Source organism: Colletotrichum paranaense (genome assembly GCF_030867605.1).
Source record: "Colletotrichum paranaense strain IMI 384185 chromosome Unknown Scaffold_16.1, whole genome shotgun sequence".
Taxonomy (NCBI): domain Eukaryota; kingdom Fungi; phylum Ascomycota; class Sordariomycetes; order Glomerellales; family Glomerellaceae; genus Colletotrichum; species Colletotrichum paranaense.
In genome coordinates this window covers 62872-80837 of record NW_026848974.1, presented here as the reverse complement: position 1 = coordinate 80837, position 17966 = coordinate 62872, and the positions used below count along the sequence as shown (strand labels likewise).

The following is a 17966-nucleotide window of genomic DNA, read 5'->3' as shown; positions in this document are numbered from 1 at the left end:
ATGGCGGTGGAACACAAGCCAGCTGAGGAGACAGACCGCCTTAGTCTCCTGCCAGCAGAGCTCCTCATGGACATCGTCGAGCATGTAGACGTCGCTTCTCACCTGAACTTTGCCTGTACCTGAAAGAAGATCGCCAAGTGTTCAGCCGGAGTTCTTCGCCGTCACAGAGAAACCCATGATAAGTACGGCGTCATCTCAGACCTCCAGCCAGCGACTATACCCACATTGTTGCGAAATGTTGTCATGCACAAGGACCCTTGGATCACATGGCATATACGCTCACTAGAGATAAGGGGTAGCCGAAGGTTTTGGGAAGACTGGTGGCCGTTCAACCTCGTCTGGCTTTGGCCGCGAGAACGTTTTGACGAAGATGCGCAGCCGTTGGAGTGGACGCTGGAAGATAAGGAGCGGGCGGAGTACATGCGGCTTTTCAAAGATATATTTCATCCGGGTTTCGACGATACGTGTGTGGCCGACCAACAACTCGACGAGGGTTACTATGGCATCCTCAAGATCTTACTTATGGCTATATGCCCTCACCTGAATAGTGTGAAATACATTCTGCGCGACGAGGGCACCAGGTGAGCCTGAACCTAGGATCTGCACAAAGCTACGTTCCAACGCATCTGGTTTAGAGATGACAGCCTCAAATGGCTCACTTCGCTCATCGAAATGAGTCACCTTGCCGGACCCTGGGCACCAGGGCTACGCGCTCTTCGTGGGGTCTCCATCGAAGTGCGCTCCGGAACTTGGCTAGACTACGACCGTAAGGTCAATCATCGCCCCGATCTCCTAGCAAGTGTACTTAGGCTCCCCAGCATCGATACCGTCTACTTCCTCGGCGTCTACGATCGGGATGGCGATGGTATCAATGATTTAGCCCGCGGCCTGACACGCGGCTGCTGAAGCGTACAGCACCTGTTCATCGACAGCGGAGAGTTTTTGAGTCCAGGGTTCTGCTCAGCCCTCCTCAACGCCCCTCGCTCCCTCAAAACCCTCCGCCTCTACGGCAACGTCAGAGGTGATCAGGATTGCTGGCACGAAATCGACAGATTCCTGCTCAAAGCGCGCAACGCCCAGGCTGAATCTCTTGAGAGTATCATGCTCTACGGAGCGTGGGGGGTGGAAACTGCTCGCAAATCCGGCTGTGACCTGTATCACCTCCATTTGCTCGAACTCAACACATTTCCACGCCTCCGGCCAGTCTGGCTCGACAACGCCGACTTTCTCAAGCAGGCAGACAGCTACGATATGTGCACGATACCAGACCTATGGCAAACGCCCGCCGAAGCAGCGCTAGAGTGGATTATCTCCCGCCTCCCCGCGTCGATGGAGGTTCTCTTCTTAGGTAACTCGGCAGAGCAAAGTGACACAGAGAAGACAGAGGATCTCCTCATCGGCCTTCTCAAGTCGGACAGGTTCCCAAACTTCAAGGCACTATTCATTGAGGATGACGTGGTCCGACGAGATCGGTGCGACCGGGCGCGTTGCTCCAACCACGAGCCGCCCAACAATCTTTACTACCAGCGCCTCATAGCCGTGGGCGAGAAGCGCGGGGCCGACGTGAATTGTACGGCTAGTAGGCCCAGGAAGAGGATTCACAGCGAAGAGGATATCGGGCTCCCTGCTGCCCCGGATTACGCGGCCGCGCTGAAGTCTTTGCCCTTGGACTCCTCAATCCATGGTTCCGACGCGCGAGAGTTCACTGTGGTTGGAGGCGAGTGGCGGCTCAAGGGGTGCGGTAACTGTGGCGAGTGCGAGAAGTGTTTCCAGGCGTACTCTGAGGAGAGTCGGAAGGCGAGAGGGAAAGGAATCGAGACATGAATTGAAGATTGAGCTGCATGCTCAAATATGTTGTCTCTCAATTATCCTTCCTTGGGTGTGTAATCATAGTCCTCGTTCTGTCACTTGATCAGCTCTAAAATTCGTCATCTGGCGACTTTGGAGGAATATAAAACCGCCCATCCATCACTGAGTCGAGTTTGGTTCACTCTAATCGTGCCATCCATTAGTTGTTCGATAATCTTTTGCAGAGATAGGGAGTTCTCATCGTGTCTTAACATAGCCCTTACAAACGAGCGTCAATACAACCTACACTTTGCCCCTAGCCACTTAGCTTCGCTTTCCTCTGTGTATTATGTTCAGAATAAGCGCTCTAGCGCGTTCAGAGAGTGTGTTTGTCTGAGTTTGGTTGAATATGGCTTCTTCCCTCGGATCAAAACGACCTGGTGGTTTTAGGGTACTTTGCTGCTTTCTCGCGGGACTCCTGATCTATTTGGCCTCGGATGACAGCCGAAGACATTACTGCCTGCTCAATCAACTTTTTTCACACAATCATACCATATTTATATCCCTTCGTCTGATAACGGAAGCTTAGTTCTCTCGTGGCGGTGTTCCTTAAGCTCTAGTGCGTGTTTGACATCGAGCCATCTAATTGCTTTACCTACTTCGGGTTCTTTCCTATAAACTTAGACTTCCTCAAATAAAAAGACGTCACACTACTAGAACTCGTAGGAGACTTGTCAAGACCGCAATTACAGTATACGTAGCTTCCATTGCGCGGACTGGAGTACGACGTCTGTGTTAGACCGGACAGTAACATCAACTCATTCAAAGCTCCCTGAAGGTGACATACTATGTACGCTTCCTAGGTAACACATGTGAATGTATATATGGCTAATATCCAGTACCTGTCCCTTATAATCCGCTCTTACTACTTCTGCCGTACGCATCGCCACGTCAGCATCACCCCCTGGCCAAGGCGATGACAAACTCATTGTAATGTTATTAAGATGCATCTTGAAAACCCAGAGGCATCGTCTTACCCCAGACATACTTCATCTCATTAAAAGGACACTCTTGGCTTGTCGACATCCTACAGAGAGACAGCAGCTGTTGTTGCAATTCGCGTTTATTGACGTGTACTGAATTTTGAGGACAATAACTCACTCATGCCTTTATGATTGAAGGCAAGGATCCTCTCCCATCCATATCCCCTCGCAAGCAGAGACCAACAGACTACTTCTGGGCTGTGTTATAGAACGACCGTGTACATCATGCTCCTGAATTCGAATTCAAAACCGACCCCACTGTATAGTCATTAGCTGTGTACTCACGGACTGTCTGTAGAGAGAGACGCGTTTCAAGGAAGCCTTGGTTGAGCTTCAGGGTAACATCGGTATAAGTCAGATTGCAAAAGAGGAAAGCATGTGCCTTATACGCTGGGTATGGCCATTCAGTCTCGCAACCATGGAATTGGCAGAGGGTACAGTGCAGGCAAGTAGCCCACGCCCACCCTGAGAGGTGAACCTATGAGACTCTGGCAGCACTTCAATAATTCATCCACGGATAGTCGTGACAGTCATGAAGCGGACTTCGCTGGGGTCAAGGCTTGTCACGTCATGCTTAAGCCTCTCTAGGTTTCGCAACCCCGTGGGCTGTTTATAGTGCTAAGCCGCGGAATGTAAACATGGTCAACCTCGCCAAGCTCGATACCCACCTGAATAGGAACTCTAACGATGGCTTCCCGTGTGGCCTGAGCCGCAAGCGGGCTGCAGTTTACTATGTACGGGGGTTGACTGACGCGGCTAGCTATCAATCGCCATCAGCCGAGTTGGGTATGTCTCCAGACTGTATAAGACAAGTCTCGGTGCCGGAAAGCTTCAACGGAGGGGTACCATCCCCACCGGAGAAGGCACGGCCTCGAGCGGGCGGACCTCTTGACTGCAGTACATAGACGATTGCGCAAGTTTCCCTTAACGACATGCCAATGCAACATACTTGGGCCACTCCCCAAGGGTGACTTAGCGAGACGACAGAAAGAAAAATCTGTCGAGGTCCATTGTAACCATGGCGAAAGCCAGACCGTGCGGATCGGCTCAGCCCTGCGAAGACGACGCAACCGGAGTCGTCAGCGCGGCCGGTGACTAGAGTAGCATTCTGCCTCTCTCTCGCAGGACCCGAGCTCCGACGGCGGGGACGACGTTGGCCGAGTCGCGCCGGAGTGTGGGGATGGCACTGCAATGTTGATCCAAGATTGGAATGGTTCCGGGTTCCACGGCCAGCACCACAACGCGGTCCCTGAAAAAACAGGAGCCACCCCGTTTGAGTGCGAAAAATGGAAAGGGTCACCCCTTGTTCCCATCCACTTTTGCAGAGTGAGGTGAGGATCCAGAAATGCGGCGCCGCATTGAAAGATTTGGAGATGAAGTGATCGGATGTCAAGTCGGATTTGGGGGCTCATGCCCGGAGCCTCATCAAATGCGGCCAACACGCCTCACCGTGTTGTGGTACTTTTTTGAGGCACGACTCGTTGACTTGCCTAGTATGAGCACCAGACGTCAGCTGCCTGCAAGATTCGTTCTAAAAACGTAGGTAGGACGCGATGACGGGCAGCAGAGGAGTTGACCGCCGTCGCGGGGAGCATGAGGGAGCGAAAATGGACCCAAAATATCCGTACTGTAGGACGAAAGGGGTGGCTCGGAATCCCAAGAATGCCGGGATCGGCGCTAGAACAAGTCGCAAAGACGTATTTCTAGATCGACATTGAAAAAAAAAAAAAAAAAGGCGTGGACTGGCAGACTAGGCTCGTAGACGGTGAGGTGTGCGTTGTTCTGTCTCGGCCTCTCGGAACGGCCTAGCTAGCCGTCAGCTGGTGAGAGCACGTTGCCAAATGGCGAGATCTGAACGGGCCGGTCGTCCTCTTCGCTTTGCTTCTCTTTGTGCCTTTCTCGAATCCCAAGAAGTGTGCAAAGGTGGCTGTGCTAGGTCCGGCTATGAGGGACGAGGCGGGCAAGCGCGGCGGGCAGGTGGGAGGATGAACCGAAAGCGGGTTGATGTGCCGCGACCTCGGGCTGGAGTGGACCACTGGAATGGAATGGGTGTGGACTGTGGATGAGATGATGCGTGGGACGGGGCGCAACTGGGGAAGGGAGGCGCCGCGAAGCTATTTTTACCCAAAGCTTCTTGTGATTGTTTCTCAGGGTGGTTGTTGGCTGTTGGGTTTTGTTTTGTGGGTAGGACGAAGCCTTCTTTGTGCACTTTGTACGTATGTCCGTAGAGTGCTACAGTTCGGTTGCCCTTCCTGGGCCGTCCTGCTGGGAAGGCCAAAACCTTGTGTCCGGATCGAGTAAGTAGGTTGACTTGTGGTAGGTGCACTGTTGCACACGAGGTCTGACGGGACGCCGCGTATACAGTCTCCCTCTTTGTCGGGCCACCTGCTGGCCTCGACGGCTTTCGTGTTCGATGGCTTGAGCAAGGGGGTCGGTGATGAGTGAAACCCGTCCGGCAAATTGACCGGGCCCGGCCTGTTCGGTCCACGCTGCTGTTGTGGTTGTGATTTCTACTCCGTACTATTGTTGCTGTCAGTCAAGAATGGTTGGTTAGATAGATGCACCAACGTAAAGTTGCGCCGGATGCTAGCGAATGGCGCACGAGAAAGAAAAAAAAAAAGCTGGATGATCCGTGGCCAAAGGGAGGGAGGGTGAAAAGTGCACGTTGCTGCAGGAACTGAGCTGCAAACAGATGCGATGATCGAGAGGGCGTAATCACAATGCTGAGAGATGAGATCCAGGTCAGCAGGATCAGACGGCAGAGCAAGATCGGCACCACGTCGTCCAATGGTTGGTGTCAAAGTACGTAAAGGGTGTTATGTATGCAGCATCATACATCAAGAAGAAAGCCTCGAAAATCATGTGAGAAACCGGATGACAAAAGACGCTGAACGAGCTGTCCTTCAGCCAGGCGCGATGATTGTTTAATTCCCATCACGTCACCAGGAGTGCAGGTCCCGACATTGGATGATGGTGGGAAGGTACCAACCTTAGGTGGTGGATGGTGAATATGTTCCTTTCTAGGCAGAACCTCAGTGCTGGGAACCTGGGAAGGAAGGATAAGAAAAGGACGGAAGCCAATTGTACGTATCTGCGTTGATGAGACGGAAGGAACCATCAACGTCAGACGTGGCAGGACCCGAGCTGACCTCTCTGCCTTCCCGCTCAAATGTACAGAGAACGTCAGGCTTAGAAGAGAAGGCGTCAGATGCAAAGTGGCAGTTCCAACTTCCAAATCGACTCACGAGTCACATAGCTGCTTTTCGATTTCCAAATCACCCAATTTATTTATCCTCAGACATGGAATAAATGACCATGTTCAATTTGACCTCAGCTGGGAAGAGACAACCCCGCGGCGCGCCTTACCACCAGCTTGCCTGCCCTGCCCTGTCAACCAGACCGTCAAATAGACTTCAGTCAGCAGAGAGACAGTCAGCTTGCTGTGGTGAGATCTGGAGTACATGATGTTCCAGAGGGAGAAGAAATGTCTGTCTGATCTTCGGCCTGGTATGCTCGGCTTTACAGCACTTTGCCCTCCAATCAAGCAAACCACAAGCTTGGTTGACACGGTTTGGTTGTTTCTTGATCTTCCCCTCCCCTGACTCTCTCCAACATCATACATGGCAGACGGCTAATGGTGATTCAGGTATCTGTAGGCTTGCAGGCGCCAATGAGCCATTTGCTTGGGTCCAATAAGCCAAGAGAGCCGCTATCCGGGGGTCATCCGAGCCCAGTGGCATTAACATTTGGATTGAGGGGAAAGTTTCAAGTACATGCCCCGTCACCAGCAGCAACTAAGAATAAGCAAAGTTGTGGGAGAAAGGCTAGGAATACCAACAACATGAACACAGCCAACGTTTACCGTTCTGCCTATCCTCCGAGAGTTTGCGATACATTGGAGCATGAGAATAGCGAAACAGAAGCCAGAACAACAGACACACAAAGCATGAGGAAATAGGCTCCGTTTCGTACGCCACAAAGCACGCGTCCATTCGGCAGTCCGGGCTTTTTATTGCAACGGTACGCGACGCCTGGGAAAGGGCACTGGCAGGACCCCGTGTTTCCGGTTTCTCGGGGTCGGGTCCAATCGCAGGTCTGGCTGCAACCCTGAGCTGGGCCAGCGTAGCACCGGACTTCGACCTCTTGACTTTGGAGAGTCTGGAATCTGCAGGAAGGAAAGAAAAACCCGAAGAGTACACAAATACAACTATTGACACTATTCGTACACAGTATGTACAAAGAAACGCAGCGCTCATGTGGCCCGACCCGGTTTCGGTATCGCCTCAACTTACACTACTGGATCCCGTACAGATATGTAGGTGCGAATTCAATGCAGCACAGTCCAGTTGTCCCATACGAACTGCCCAATTTCACACACCAGGTGGTACAGATTCGGTCGCACCCACACTCTCACCTGAATAAAGGGAGAGTTTCCAATTCTCGCACACAATCACAGGCGTGCTCCTCCGTATACGAAGTGGAAAGGCAAGGGCTTTCTCCGCCAAAGAGATGGAACCGGGCAAGATGAGTGATGATGCGCGAGGGGCGAAGAAGATCAAAAAAAATCAAACGGGCCCATCGCAATTGCATGGCGCTACCTCCACGACCACCGTCGATGCCGGCGCCCAGCTCGCAGTTCCGGGAGTTGAGGGACCACCCCAGGCTAGCCCATGCTGGGCTAATGCAAGAATGAGCCTGCCCTGGGCTTTGCAGGTTTGCAGCTTGGTGAATTGAGATGAGATGAGCCTGAGCTGAGCCGAGCTGGAGGAAGTGAGGGACATGGGGCTTGATGAGATGGAGCAGACGTTCCCCCTTCATTCAGAGAGTCCTGAAAAGTTCTGGATGAGAGAGTCCTGACTCCTGAGTCTGTCGTTAATTCTCATTTAGAGCAAGCCCAGCCTCAAACGGCGACACGTCCTCTTTGCCCGCCGGCCCCAGATCTGTCGATCGAAATTGCGATTACTGTTACATGGCTTTCCGCCGTTGACCCGTCGTAACTGATTGCGGCCCCTTTTACCCTACCTTACCGTCCAAGGTACTTTACGATGTATTTCTTAGAGACCACCCGACCTCATGTGAGTGGTGACTTTTTATTTTGGTGTGCATTCTTTCCATCCGTCCAAGTCTGCTGTCTCCACCCTAGTCCTCAAAAACGTCATCCCTCAGTCGGATGAGTGACCGTCTCCCTACCTCACACACCAAGAACGCCACGCAAAGGCTGGTCTTGGGGGCCCTCAATACGTGTACCGTGAAATGGAAGGAGGGACCTGGACTCAAGGAGGGAGGGAAGGAGGGATGAAGGTACAAAGGTACAAGATGGAAGTACGTACCATTTTGGAGGAGGGATGAACGGAGGATGTGAGGTGAGCCAAGTGGGTCCTGCCGCATGCACAGTGCTCCAAAGGGACGAAGAACTGCCAACGTTGCTGCTGCGGATTTACCGCGTGGGACCCATCGCAAAAATCACCAACCTGGAAGGAACTCTGAAAGTGAATGGAAGTGGCACAGCAGAAGAAAGAGAAGGAGAAAGAGGCACTGGTCGGGGCTTCCCTTACCGTCGTGCTGTAGGAATAGGTAGTGTAAGGTACCTTGCGCGGTACGGAGTACGGGATGTGTCATCCACATCCGTCGCCCATGATCAGACTCCCCCAGAAAAAAGAGAAGGAAAGAGAAGAAAGAGGGACTTGAAGAAGGTACCTTCCAACTGCCTTGCTCCGTATGAATAAGGTAAGGTACCTCAAAAATCAGAACGCCTTACGTACCCTGTCCCTACCAGCACCGTTTTCTCTCCTAGCTTTGGCCTTGCGTTCTTGTTCTGTTTTCCTCACCTCACCAACTTACGTACTCTTCACTTTCGACCAGCTCTGCTAAACACGTAACGGCCCCGTTTCCCATCCACCGCCAGCAACAACGGCTGAGGAAAAAGCGCAGCACTTGCACAGCACAACGCGCCATCCCGAGCAAAGCCTCACACGGGCAGACATATCCGTACAGACAGACAACTGGATCTAACCTGACCTGACCTGACTTGACCAGCACCAGGTAAACCTCCACTCTCTCGACACCCCTCCCCTCGTCAACCCGAGCCCGTCGTCCCCTCTTCTCGCCCTCATCCTCGTCGTGTCTCTCTTCCTGGTCCCGTCCTGTCTTGCAATACCTACCTTAACGACCTTAACTCGCTCACTCTGTGTATCCGCACCATCCCAGAAACTTTCTTTCCAGGGATCCGGTGTCTTGTGTCTTACCTCTTACACTAGACCCCGAGCAATGTTCATGGTCTAGGTGGCTCGTACATGGATGGGCTCGTGCACGCCATTCCATTCCATATTCCCACTCTTCTCTCTACGTCTCTCACAAGGAACTAGGTCTCAGTCCCGCAGTCGCCGTCTCTTGGCTTGTCCTCCCGCCCTTTGTTTGTATTCATAATAGCCGCCTCCGCCCGCCGTTTCCTCCTGCTACCTGGAAGTCTGCTTTGCTATTTCTGGTCTGGACTGAACTGTTTGTTTCCATTCCTGCTGCTTGCGCAAAGAAACGGGAGAGAAGAAAAAAAAGACTAGCTAGTTGTTGGTTGCGAGATCGCTCCTTCAGCTCCTACCTTACTGTACTACCACCATACGTTTCTCCTACTTGCGCCGCAGCGAGGTGACATTCACGCCAGATCCAGACAAGGACTAGACTTAGCAAGACTGAAAGACGGCTCGGCTACTCATTATGCCCAGCATGACGTCGAGTAAGTTGTCGGTCTCTCGCGCCTCTCTTAAGTCTTCTTTAAGCCATTTCTCCTTCTCTTCTTCACAAGTCAACCTCACCAACCCCGTCTCGCCCAAATCACGTCGCGAAAGGCATCACAGCGTATCCGAGCCTGTACACGACCAAGCTACCCACGGAGACGCCGCCGTCGTCAACGCCAACGGTTACACGTCCTCCCGCCCGCAGCGTCCCGCATCCTCGAAACGATCACAGACCGATACTACCGTCAACTCACCAACGACAGCTGCGAAAATCAATGCCGGAACTCTTAACGTGACGCTTGAAGAGAAGGAGAAGCCCTCCGAGCCAGTGCTCGCTCCCACTCGACCTCCCAACAACAGAAAGTCCCGGTCTTGGGGCAACCGTCTGTCTGCACTGTTTCCCTCGCTCATCATCCAACCCACAGATCAACCTCAGACTCAATCACCGCCTGCCCAGCCTCAGCTGCAGCAACAACACCAAGTACCGATTCACCGCAAGCCGCTGCCCGACGATACTCCTCCCGCCTCGTCTCCCTCCGACAGCGCACCTTCTTACCACACGGCTGAGCATCCCACCGTGAGACCTGTGACGAGCTCCGGCCTGGGTCTGGGAATTGCTCCTACTGCATCTGAATCCCTCGACCCACCTCCTCCGGCTGCTCCCTCTGATGCACCGCCTCCTATTCCTAGAAAAATCGCCCCCGCACCTCTAGACTCTTCAACAATATCATCCCCCGCTGCCGATCAGCCTCTGGTCTCTCCTCCTCAACCTCCAACACCTACAACACCAAATATGATGGCCGCACCGTTGCCGCCTTCTGAGGCGCCTCCGCCAATTCCCGCCAAGCTGCGCAAGGAGAAGAACTTGCCAACGCCTCCTGCAGTATCACACAACAACGATGCTCCTTCGCCAAGGGCTGTCTCCCACCCAGAGGCAACCTCGCCGGCGAAACTCAAGAAAGAAAATGCCACCGAGCCTAGGAAGCGAAGCAGCTCCTTCCTCGAGAATCGCAAATCCGCATTCCCCATGCTGGGCGTTCGCGCGCCTTCACCAGATGCACGGGGCAGAAGCACCTCTGCACACCCACCCGGAGCCAGAACCGACACCGGAAGCTCACATCACACCGGGTCGAACGAGAGCCACAGCCCGACCCGCGACGAGAGACGTGGACGCTTGCGCAGATCTTGGCTGCCAGGTGGCGGAAGATCAAGGTCAAACTCTCACGACGTTTCCGCGGCTATAAAGAACTCACAGGCGTGGGTCTTGTCGCCTGATACGCCTGGCGAGTACAACACTTCATTCTTGCTGAATGCTGAAAAGGTAAGCTTCTTGCCGCGTGCCCCATCACATCGGACGGAGAGACTGATTTACCTGCAGGTCCCGGAGTTGTGGAACGAAAACGGCAATGTCTACGTTTACCTTCAACCCAGAAGCAGTAATGCCGGACCTTCGTTCAAGGTTCCGAGCTTCTCTATCATCAACTCAGTCATCTTCAACGAGCTTATTCAAGCTGAAATGTCTTCGCCATCGGGACGGAGCCGGGGTAGGAGTTTTGGTGGTAGTCTGTCCGTCGATGATGCGCTTGTCCGGGCAACCATTTCCGGGTCCGGCTCTCCTCCTGCAGAGGACCCAGACAGCCCCGGCGAAGGCGAATTGAAGTTGTATCTGCCGGCAACGCCCCCACAGTACACGCAACCCGGAAACGGCCTCGCCGCGCCGGGACCCCAGCTTCGTGCCGAAGTCGACCGCGCGATTGCAATTCGCAACCTCTTTGCGTTCTTGACCGGCCAGCCTCTGGTGGCCACCAAGGCGCACCCCACCACCTTTGCCGCCTTCCTGCAGATCTCCAAGTTGCTGAAGGAGTATGGCTTCACTAACGCGGACGGGCAGTCTTTTGGCGAGGCCGTCGACTTGAGCTTCGGTTTCTTTATGGAACAATTATCGCTTGCAGATGTTCGTCATAGCCGCGAGAAGACGCTCGAGTCGTTGATTCTGGGTGAGAGCATGAAGTCAATGGACTTATACAACGAGGCTTTTGCGCACGCCGTCGGCAAGTACACTGCCATTCTCGACCTGAGCTCTCCTCTGTTCGAGCAGGTATCACTGTACACCAGACAAAGACTGGAGCGCGCACATCTAGATCTCGTCAACCGCCAACACAATGTCAACATCAGACTGGAGCGCTTCGAGTTTCCCTCATTGTTCGCAGGTATCGCCAGCTCTACGTCAGACCCCGGGCTCAAGGCTGTCCGCTTCAAGGTATGGGAGAAGTACTTCAATAAGATGAAGCAGTTCGTCATGGGCTACTACAAGACCAACTTTGGTGCCTGGCCCCCGAAGGCTAGCAGCAAGAAGAACCCGTTCTCTGAGAGCGGTCTCAACCGTTTGGTGTTGAAGGCGCTTTACTCCGACATGACCGCTCTTTACGATCTTTTGGTCGATCGTGAAAACATCACCACCAGAGTAATGGATGGAAATACCGATGAAGGCTCTGCCAAGTCAACGGATCCCCTCTCAATTATCAACCTGCGCAAGATGCTCACCGAGTTCGACAACTCTACGCCTCCCGTACTGCCGCCGATTCCTTTCGATGTTCCCAAGTTGCCCACAATGACGTCCATTCTTGCTACTTACGACAACTTGTCAGCCAAGGAGCAGGCCAAGTTTGACAGAAAGATTAAGGAACACGAGTTGACGCTGGTCATTCAGAAAGCGTACAATTGGGACGCCAACAGCGTTAACATTCCCTTCCTCATGGAGTTCAAGGAGTTTGAGCAGCATGAGGCAAAGGGAAAGAATGCGGCAGACCTCGCTGATCAGCGCATCGGCTACTGGCTCTTCCTCTACGTCGTCATCCAGTCGCTGCCCATGCTCGTGGTCGACGCGCCCAACCTCAAGTTCAACGAGGGCGTTGAGTACTTCCTCTGTGAGCCGCCTATGGGTAACCTCCCTTGGGTTGAAGATGCTCGCCAGGTCCGCAAGATGTGGTACGAAGTTTCTGGCGGCAATGGCTATGTCGAGCTCTCGGCCGACAGTGTGTTGTTCAGTGTGGAGGCTGTCTACCACCGCAGCCACTGCTGGCTCGCGGCCAAGGAGTGGGAAGGGCTGTCCGGCGCGGACGCCCCACCCCCACAAGACGCTGGCATGTCTCCTCTGGAACCGCCCCGGCCAGTTTTCCCTGGTCCGGATGGCATTGTCGGCAGCCCCCCGGCCCTCGGAACAAGTGGCACCCCACCCACACCTGGGTCTCCACAGTCCCATCTCCGGCCGCGTAATGCTTCGCCAGGCGGACGTCAGCTTGGCAGCCGCAACGCCGCGCACCGTTCCAGCATGATCTTCGGCCTCGAGCCCGTTCCGTTCGATGAGGGCCTGCCTGGCGACCGGAACTCGCGCGTCGGTAGCGCACGAAGCAGCTCGGCCGGCTCCCGTCCTCTGAGCATGGTTATGCCGCGCTCGCCCTCTGCCACAAACCTGCGCAACATGTCTGTTGACCACACTCACGATCCCGCCACGTCTACCATGACCTTTGACGACATTCTCGGAGGCGGAGGCGAGGATAAGAAGACAACCAAGAAGAAGAAGGGCAAGTTCTTCTAAGCGACTTACTACTTGCGATAAGGTCTTTCATCCTCGTTGTATGGGATGAGAGACCTGTATTTATACCCTCATAATACTGTGTGCGTACGCGTTTGGTTAGGCTAGATTTTCTTGGCCTTCACGCACGGTCGATACCTGCATTTCCACCAAGCTATTACGGGTGCTTGTTGATTTGAATCTGCATAAAAAGAAAAGGAGAACACAGCGGCATTTACGATTACGTCCATTAAGGGGAGATTTGGTTGGCTGACTACCTCGAGAGGCTTTCAGCATCAGAAAAAAAGCAGTTTTGTGTAGTTTGCGTTGGTTGCTTCATGGATATGACACCCCCCTAAAAAAGAGTCTTTCACATTTGGAGATTAGCGGCCTCAACAAGATGATGGCAACCCTCCTTTTTCCATAGATCGATAATGATATCTGCCTCAGTGGATAGAGGCGTGGAGGAGGTTTATGAATACAGAGTCTTTTGACCAAGTCACGTCCTGAAGCTTTGCACTGCGAAATATGTGAGATTCCGGCAGCATCGGTGGGACATGTGGTCGTGAAGTATGATGGCAGTCAACTGGCAATGACGGCTGAGCAGCTCTAACGCTTCTTGACGTATTGCTGCCATGTAGACAGTTCCTTAATATAGAATCCCACCATTGCCGCTGGAGGCTTTTGTTCTAGCAGCACCAGCAACGTATGAAGGAGAGGCCGAATGAGAGTGATATGCGCCCGTGGTTATTGAGCCGACTGTTGGTTGTTGAGAAATTCTTCCATTTCTTTGTGAGACCTCCATCTCTCTTCAACCAGCGGAATCATCTTCTGAGTGTTCTGGTTGGAATATGCGCCGCGTTGGAAGTGGAGAGAAGGGAGGTTCGTCATGTGAGTAGAGTCGGCTTATGTCCTCTTCATTGTGATAGAAAACCCATTTACTACTGGATCGACAGTTTCTGCGTGAAGGCAGAATGCCTCACTCCCGTTATCTCAGAAGAACCATTCCTGCTGTATCCCATACGAAGAATCAAACCTTCAAGAGCTTCACGGCTTTGATGTCTACCTACTTTCACTTGTTTCCTTGAGTCGAGATGGAGTGGTTCTAGACGGAGCGAACGCATCTCCTGAAGTCACAGATTACTCACTCGATGCAATACGGTAGACACATCGAGACCAATGAACATCTGGCTGCCACAACATTCATTTAACTCATCTATTACCCCCCTCAAGGGAGATTAATCCTATACTTCAACTCATCCGGGCTCACGCTCGTAGGATCCTCCACCTGCTTAATCCACACGACAGACTTATCCTCATACACAACCTCGACATCAAACATGTGCTGCGACTCCCGCTCGCCGACCTGCTTGACAATAGTCTGGTTCGCCTCCTTGTAGCTCTCCAGCATGCTCAGCCACGTCTGCGTGTCCCACAGCCCGTCGCGGCGCGGGTACTCCCGGAACAGCCTCATCGCGTCGGCCCGCACCGTCTCATCCATGCAGAGCATCGTCGCCGCGCCAAGGGGCCACGTCGGGCTGTTGCTGTCCATTGTGAACATCTCGCCCGAGGCGTTGAGTAGGCGCTGCTGGAGCTCGAGGAATTCCTTGCTCAGGTCGACGTAGAGCCGGAAGCTGGGCGTCATGGCCGCGAGCTCGTCCGTGTCGCAGTAGTTTGCCGTCCGGATCGGGATCGAGAGGTAGGTGGAGTGGATGCGCAGGCCCAGGACCTTGAGGTACTCTCTAGTATCGCACTTTGCTTCCTCTCCTTGTTCTTTCGCCTGATTCTCCCTCTTCTCCTGCGCTGCTTCGAGGAGGGGCGAGAAGCGCGCGCGCCAGGCTTGGACGTAGCGATCGTGCGCTTTCACTTGCTCCGGGTTGATGGGCAAGCTGACGTTGGGCGGGAAGGACGGCGCTTTATTGCCCGTGCCCTCGACGCGGAAGCCGATGATGAGGGGCGCGTGGTGGATTACGTGGTGCTGGGTGACCTCCCACCAGCGGTGCGCCTCGTCGAGCGAGTCGAAGGTGTCGGGCATCTCGTCGACGGCGTAGCGCGAGGTACCTTGGCCGCGACAGCACCAGGGCACCTGCTTCTCCGTCTCCTTTGGGTGGTCGCCATTGTGGCTCCAGGACTGCAGCGTCAGGCGCTGGAAGTTTGTGGCGATGGCGTCGACTAAGGGATCACGACGGGATGCCTCCTTCGTCATCTTCATCTTTTTTGAGCGGCGCTTCTCGTACTGGTCGAGGATGTTGTACCCGTGGTTGAGGTGCGTTAGCGCGGACCTCCTGTCGCCGTGGAGGGCCTCGAACATGACGAAGAGGAGGCACGTCATGAGGACGCTGGGGAAGGTCTCCTCCGTGGGCGGAGATTTGACGGTCAGCTGCAGCGCGCGGTTGTAGTACTCGAGCGCGTCGGCGAAGTAGGGGCCTTTACCCGTGAGACGCTCCTCTCGGGTGCCGCTGCCGAGGGCAGCGGCGCCGATGGCGAAGGCGGCGTTGCGGACGGCCAGGTCGGAGCGGGCTATCTGCGGTATGGTCTCGGTGATGAGCTGGGAGGGGAAGACGAGGGTGTCTGCGGCGAAGGAGAGCCATTGGTCAAAGTGGTCCTTTTGGAGCTGCGTCGTGAAGACGAGGCTCTGGTAGCTCGGTTCGACGGAGAAGGGGGAGGAGGAGGTGGAGCTGCCGTTGGGGCTGGTGGTTGCGATGAGCTGTTTTGAGGCTGCGCCGGGAGAGGAGGAAGCGTTTGGCGATTTGGGTTTGTACCCCTCACATTCCACCCGTCGCTTGAGACAGTTTTGACATGACGGCTTTGTCTCGTCACATTTTATCCTGCGCCGTCTGGGCGAGATTGTGTCAGTACGATGAGAGGAGATGAGAGTCCGATTCGATGTGCGTGAGTTGACTTACTTGCATGTGACGCATCCCGTCCGGACTTTGGGCTTACTAGCCCTGGTGGTAGGCCCGGCGTTGTGAGGCCAGTTCTCGAGCGCAAAGGTGAGAATCTGGGGACCGGGAGAGGGCATCAGGGCCGGAGTTTGGTTTGGGCCTTTGTTGTAAGTAAGAGGCTGAGAAAGTGAGAAGACAAAAGTGCCTTCAGGGAAGGGATTATTGGGGTTTCCGGGTACTCGGGTCTCGGAGACTGTGTGTTTCCCGCTATAATGTTTTTGTACAGATGCGAGGTCGCCGAGTTGTAATCTCTCGCATTTCTAGAACCGGAACACTTGGCGGGCAGCAGCAGCGGTTATTACACAAGATTTGATGCTGCTGTACTTCCTCTTTCTCTTTCTTTGTTGTAACTTTGTAAGCGCTCAAAGGAAACGAAGGAACGATGTATTATTGCTGCCTAAAAACGCTTTTACATCATCCGTAGTAACCCTGGTCTATCTCTTAAAAGGAATGGGCAGAAAAAAAAAGAAGAAGAGAAGAAGAAGAAGGTAGGATGAATCCTTCTGCAAGTCAACAAGTTGAGAGTTGGTCTTGTCAGGCAAGTTGACAGAATGGGAACTTGTTAGGAAGGGGGGGTTCGTGGAGGATAAAACGTGGGGCGTTATCTCCGAGCTATGAAGTCAAAAACAATGTGAGAAGAACTTCGACCAGAAGGAAATCGAGGAATTGGAAACATCGGGAAATGCGCACCGCCACCCGTTAGCACGAGTTGGCGGCATGGCACGCATGGGTGCCAGGAGTTCAGACCCCTTGGCTGGGTGCAACATGGGGGGTTGTTTGGTTGTCAAAGTCAATCAAAAGCCGCCCTGGGTCCGGGGGGTTGAGCCAGGCAGCAGTGAATCATGAATCGATGACGGCTAGATCACGGAATCATAATCATTACATAACATCGGTCAAGGACATCGATGAGTTCACAACTTTCTAAGCGCTGGCTGGACAATTGTAGAAACTATCCTATTGAAAGCCTCGAAGCCTTTTGGGGGCCGTGGCTGTGTCGCACATGGTTCCTGACTGCGCCGCCGTTGAAAGACGTGGTCTGGCAAAAGTCTAGAACTACCAGCTAAGGTAAGGTCGGCAAACGTTGATCGGATAACTACGCCGCCCCGCGTGGGTGTCAGATCGCTGGGTGTCTGTGTGACACGTTCAACGTGCAAGCTGCCGCGCGCGGAGGGGGGAAGAAGATGGAGGGGGAGGGGGAGCCCCCCCCCACCGGGCCGTCCGCGATCCCAGGCTGTCCCTAGCGAACTCCATAACGTCGCCGACTCGGTGACCAGAAACCCTCGTCGGTAGGTTTAAATGGACAGCTCCGGCTCCGAAGTGTGGACGAGGAACGGAAGCTAACAGCCCTGTGGGATTTCCAACCGTTACGGATACAGGGCTGTGGGCTGGTCCTTGGTCGATGGTGTGCTTCCTCATTGGAGGGGAGTGGGTATGCGGTCATCTTAAACCACCCGAAGGATTCTGAACCTTTTCCCTCCTCTTTCATGAGAAACCTATCACAACCGCAAGGTTTAAGGCTGAACAGAAGGGCTTGAACCTGATTCCATGCCCCTTGCCCCGAGTAATATGCCCCTTTTGAGACAGTTGGGTAATCAACGGCCTGGCTGTTCTTCGTGCAGAACTAACTTGGAATGGATCGGGCTTGTTCGAATGTCAGTTGATCATTGGGCTCCTCCCGAAACTTAGTATCATTCGATGTTGAACAGCCCATGCCCTCGACTCTTGATGCCATCGAGCCCCATTTCATGCTGATTCTTCGAACTAACTTTGCGATAAGGATCTTGATGATTGCCGTCATTTCCATCTTTGAGTGGTAGAAAGTTGGGGAGAAGCCTGAAGTCTGCGGCAATAGGTTTTTGCACCAATGAACCAGTGTGCACCGTGG

General features: G+C 53.8%; 3 protein-coding genes across 3 annotated transcripts; 2 read left to right on the top strand and 1 right to left on the bottom strand.

Moving 5' to 3' along the window:
- Positions 1-1824, top strand: CPAR01_14550 (uncharacterized protein; the record flags this gene model as incomplete). The annotated part of the gene is made up of 5 exons (XM_060498801.1): positions 1-84; positions 130-581; positions 636-766; positions 819-865; positions 916-1824. The coding sequence occupies 5 exons, from the start codon at positions 1-3 to the stop codon at positions 1822-1824; spliced, it is 1623 nt and encodes a 540-aa protein (XP_060342264.1).
- A 7718-nt stretch (positions 1825-9542) lies between these two features.
- On the top strand, positions 9543-13160 carry CPAR01_14549 (choriogenin Hminor; the record flags this gene model as incomplete). Its single annotated transcript, XM_060498800.1, has 2 exons — positions 9543-10883; positions 10941-13160. 2 exons carry the CDS (start codon positions 9543-9545, stop codon positions 13158-13160), a joined length of 3561 nt encoding a protein of 1186 aa, XP_060342263.1.
- Positions 13161-14364: 1204 nt separating this feature from the next.
- Positions 14365-16158, bottom strand: CPAR01_14548 (uncharacterized protein; the record flags this gene model as incomplete). The annotated part of the gene is made up of 2 exons (XM_060498799.1): positions 14365-15973; positions 16043-16158. 2 exons carry the CDS (start codon positions 16156-16158, stop codon positions 14365-14367), a joined length of 1725 nt encoding a protein of 574 aa, XP_060342262.1.
- Positions 16159-17966: the final 1808 nt, after the last annotated feature.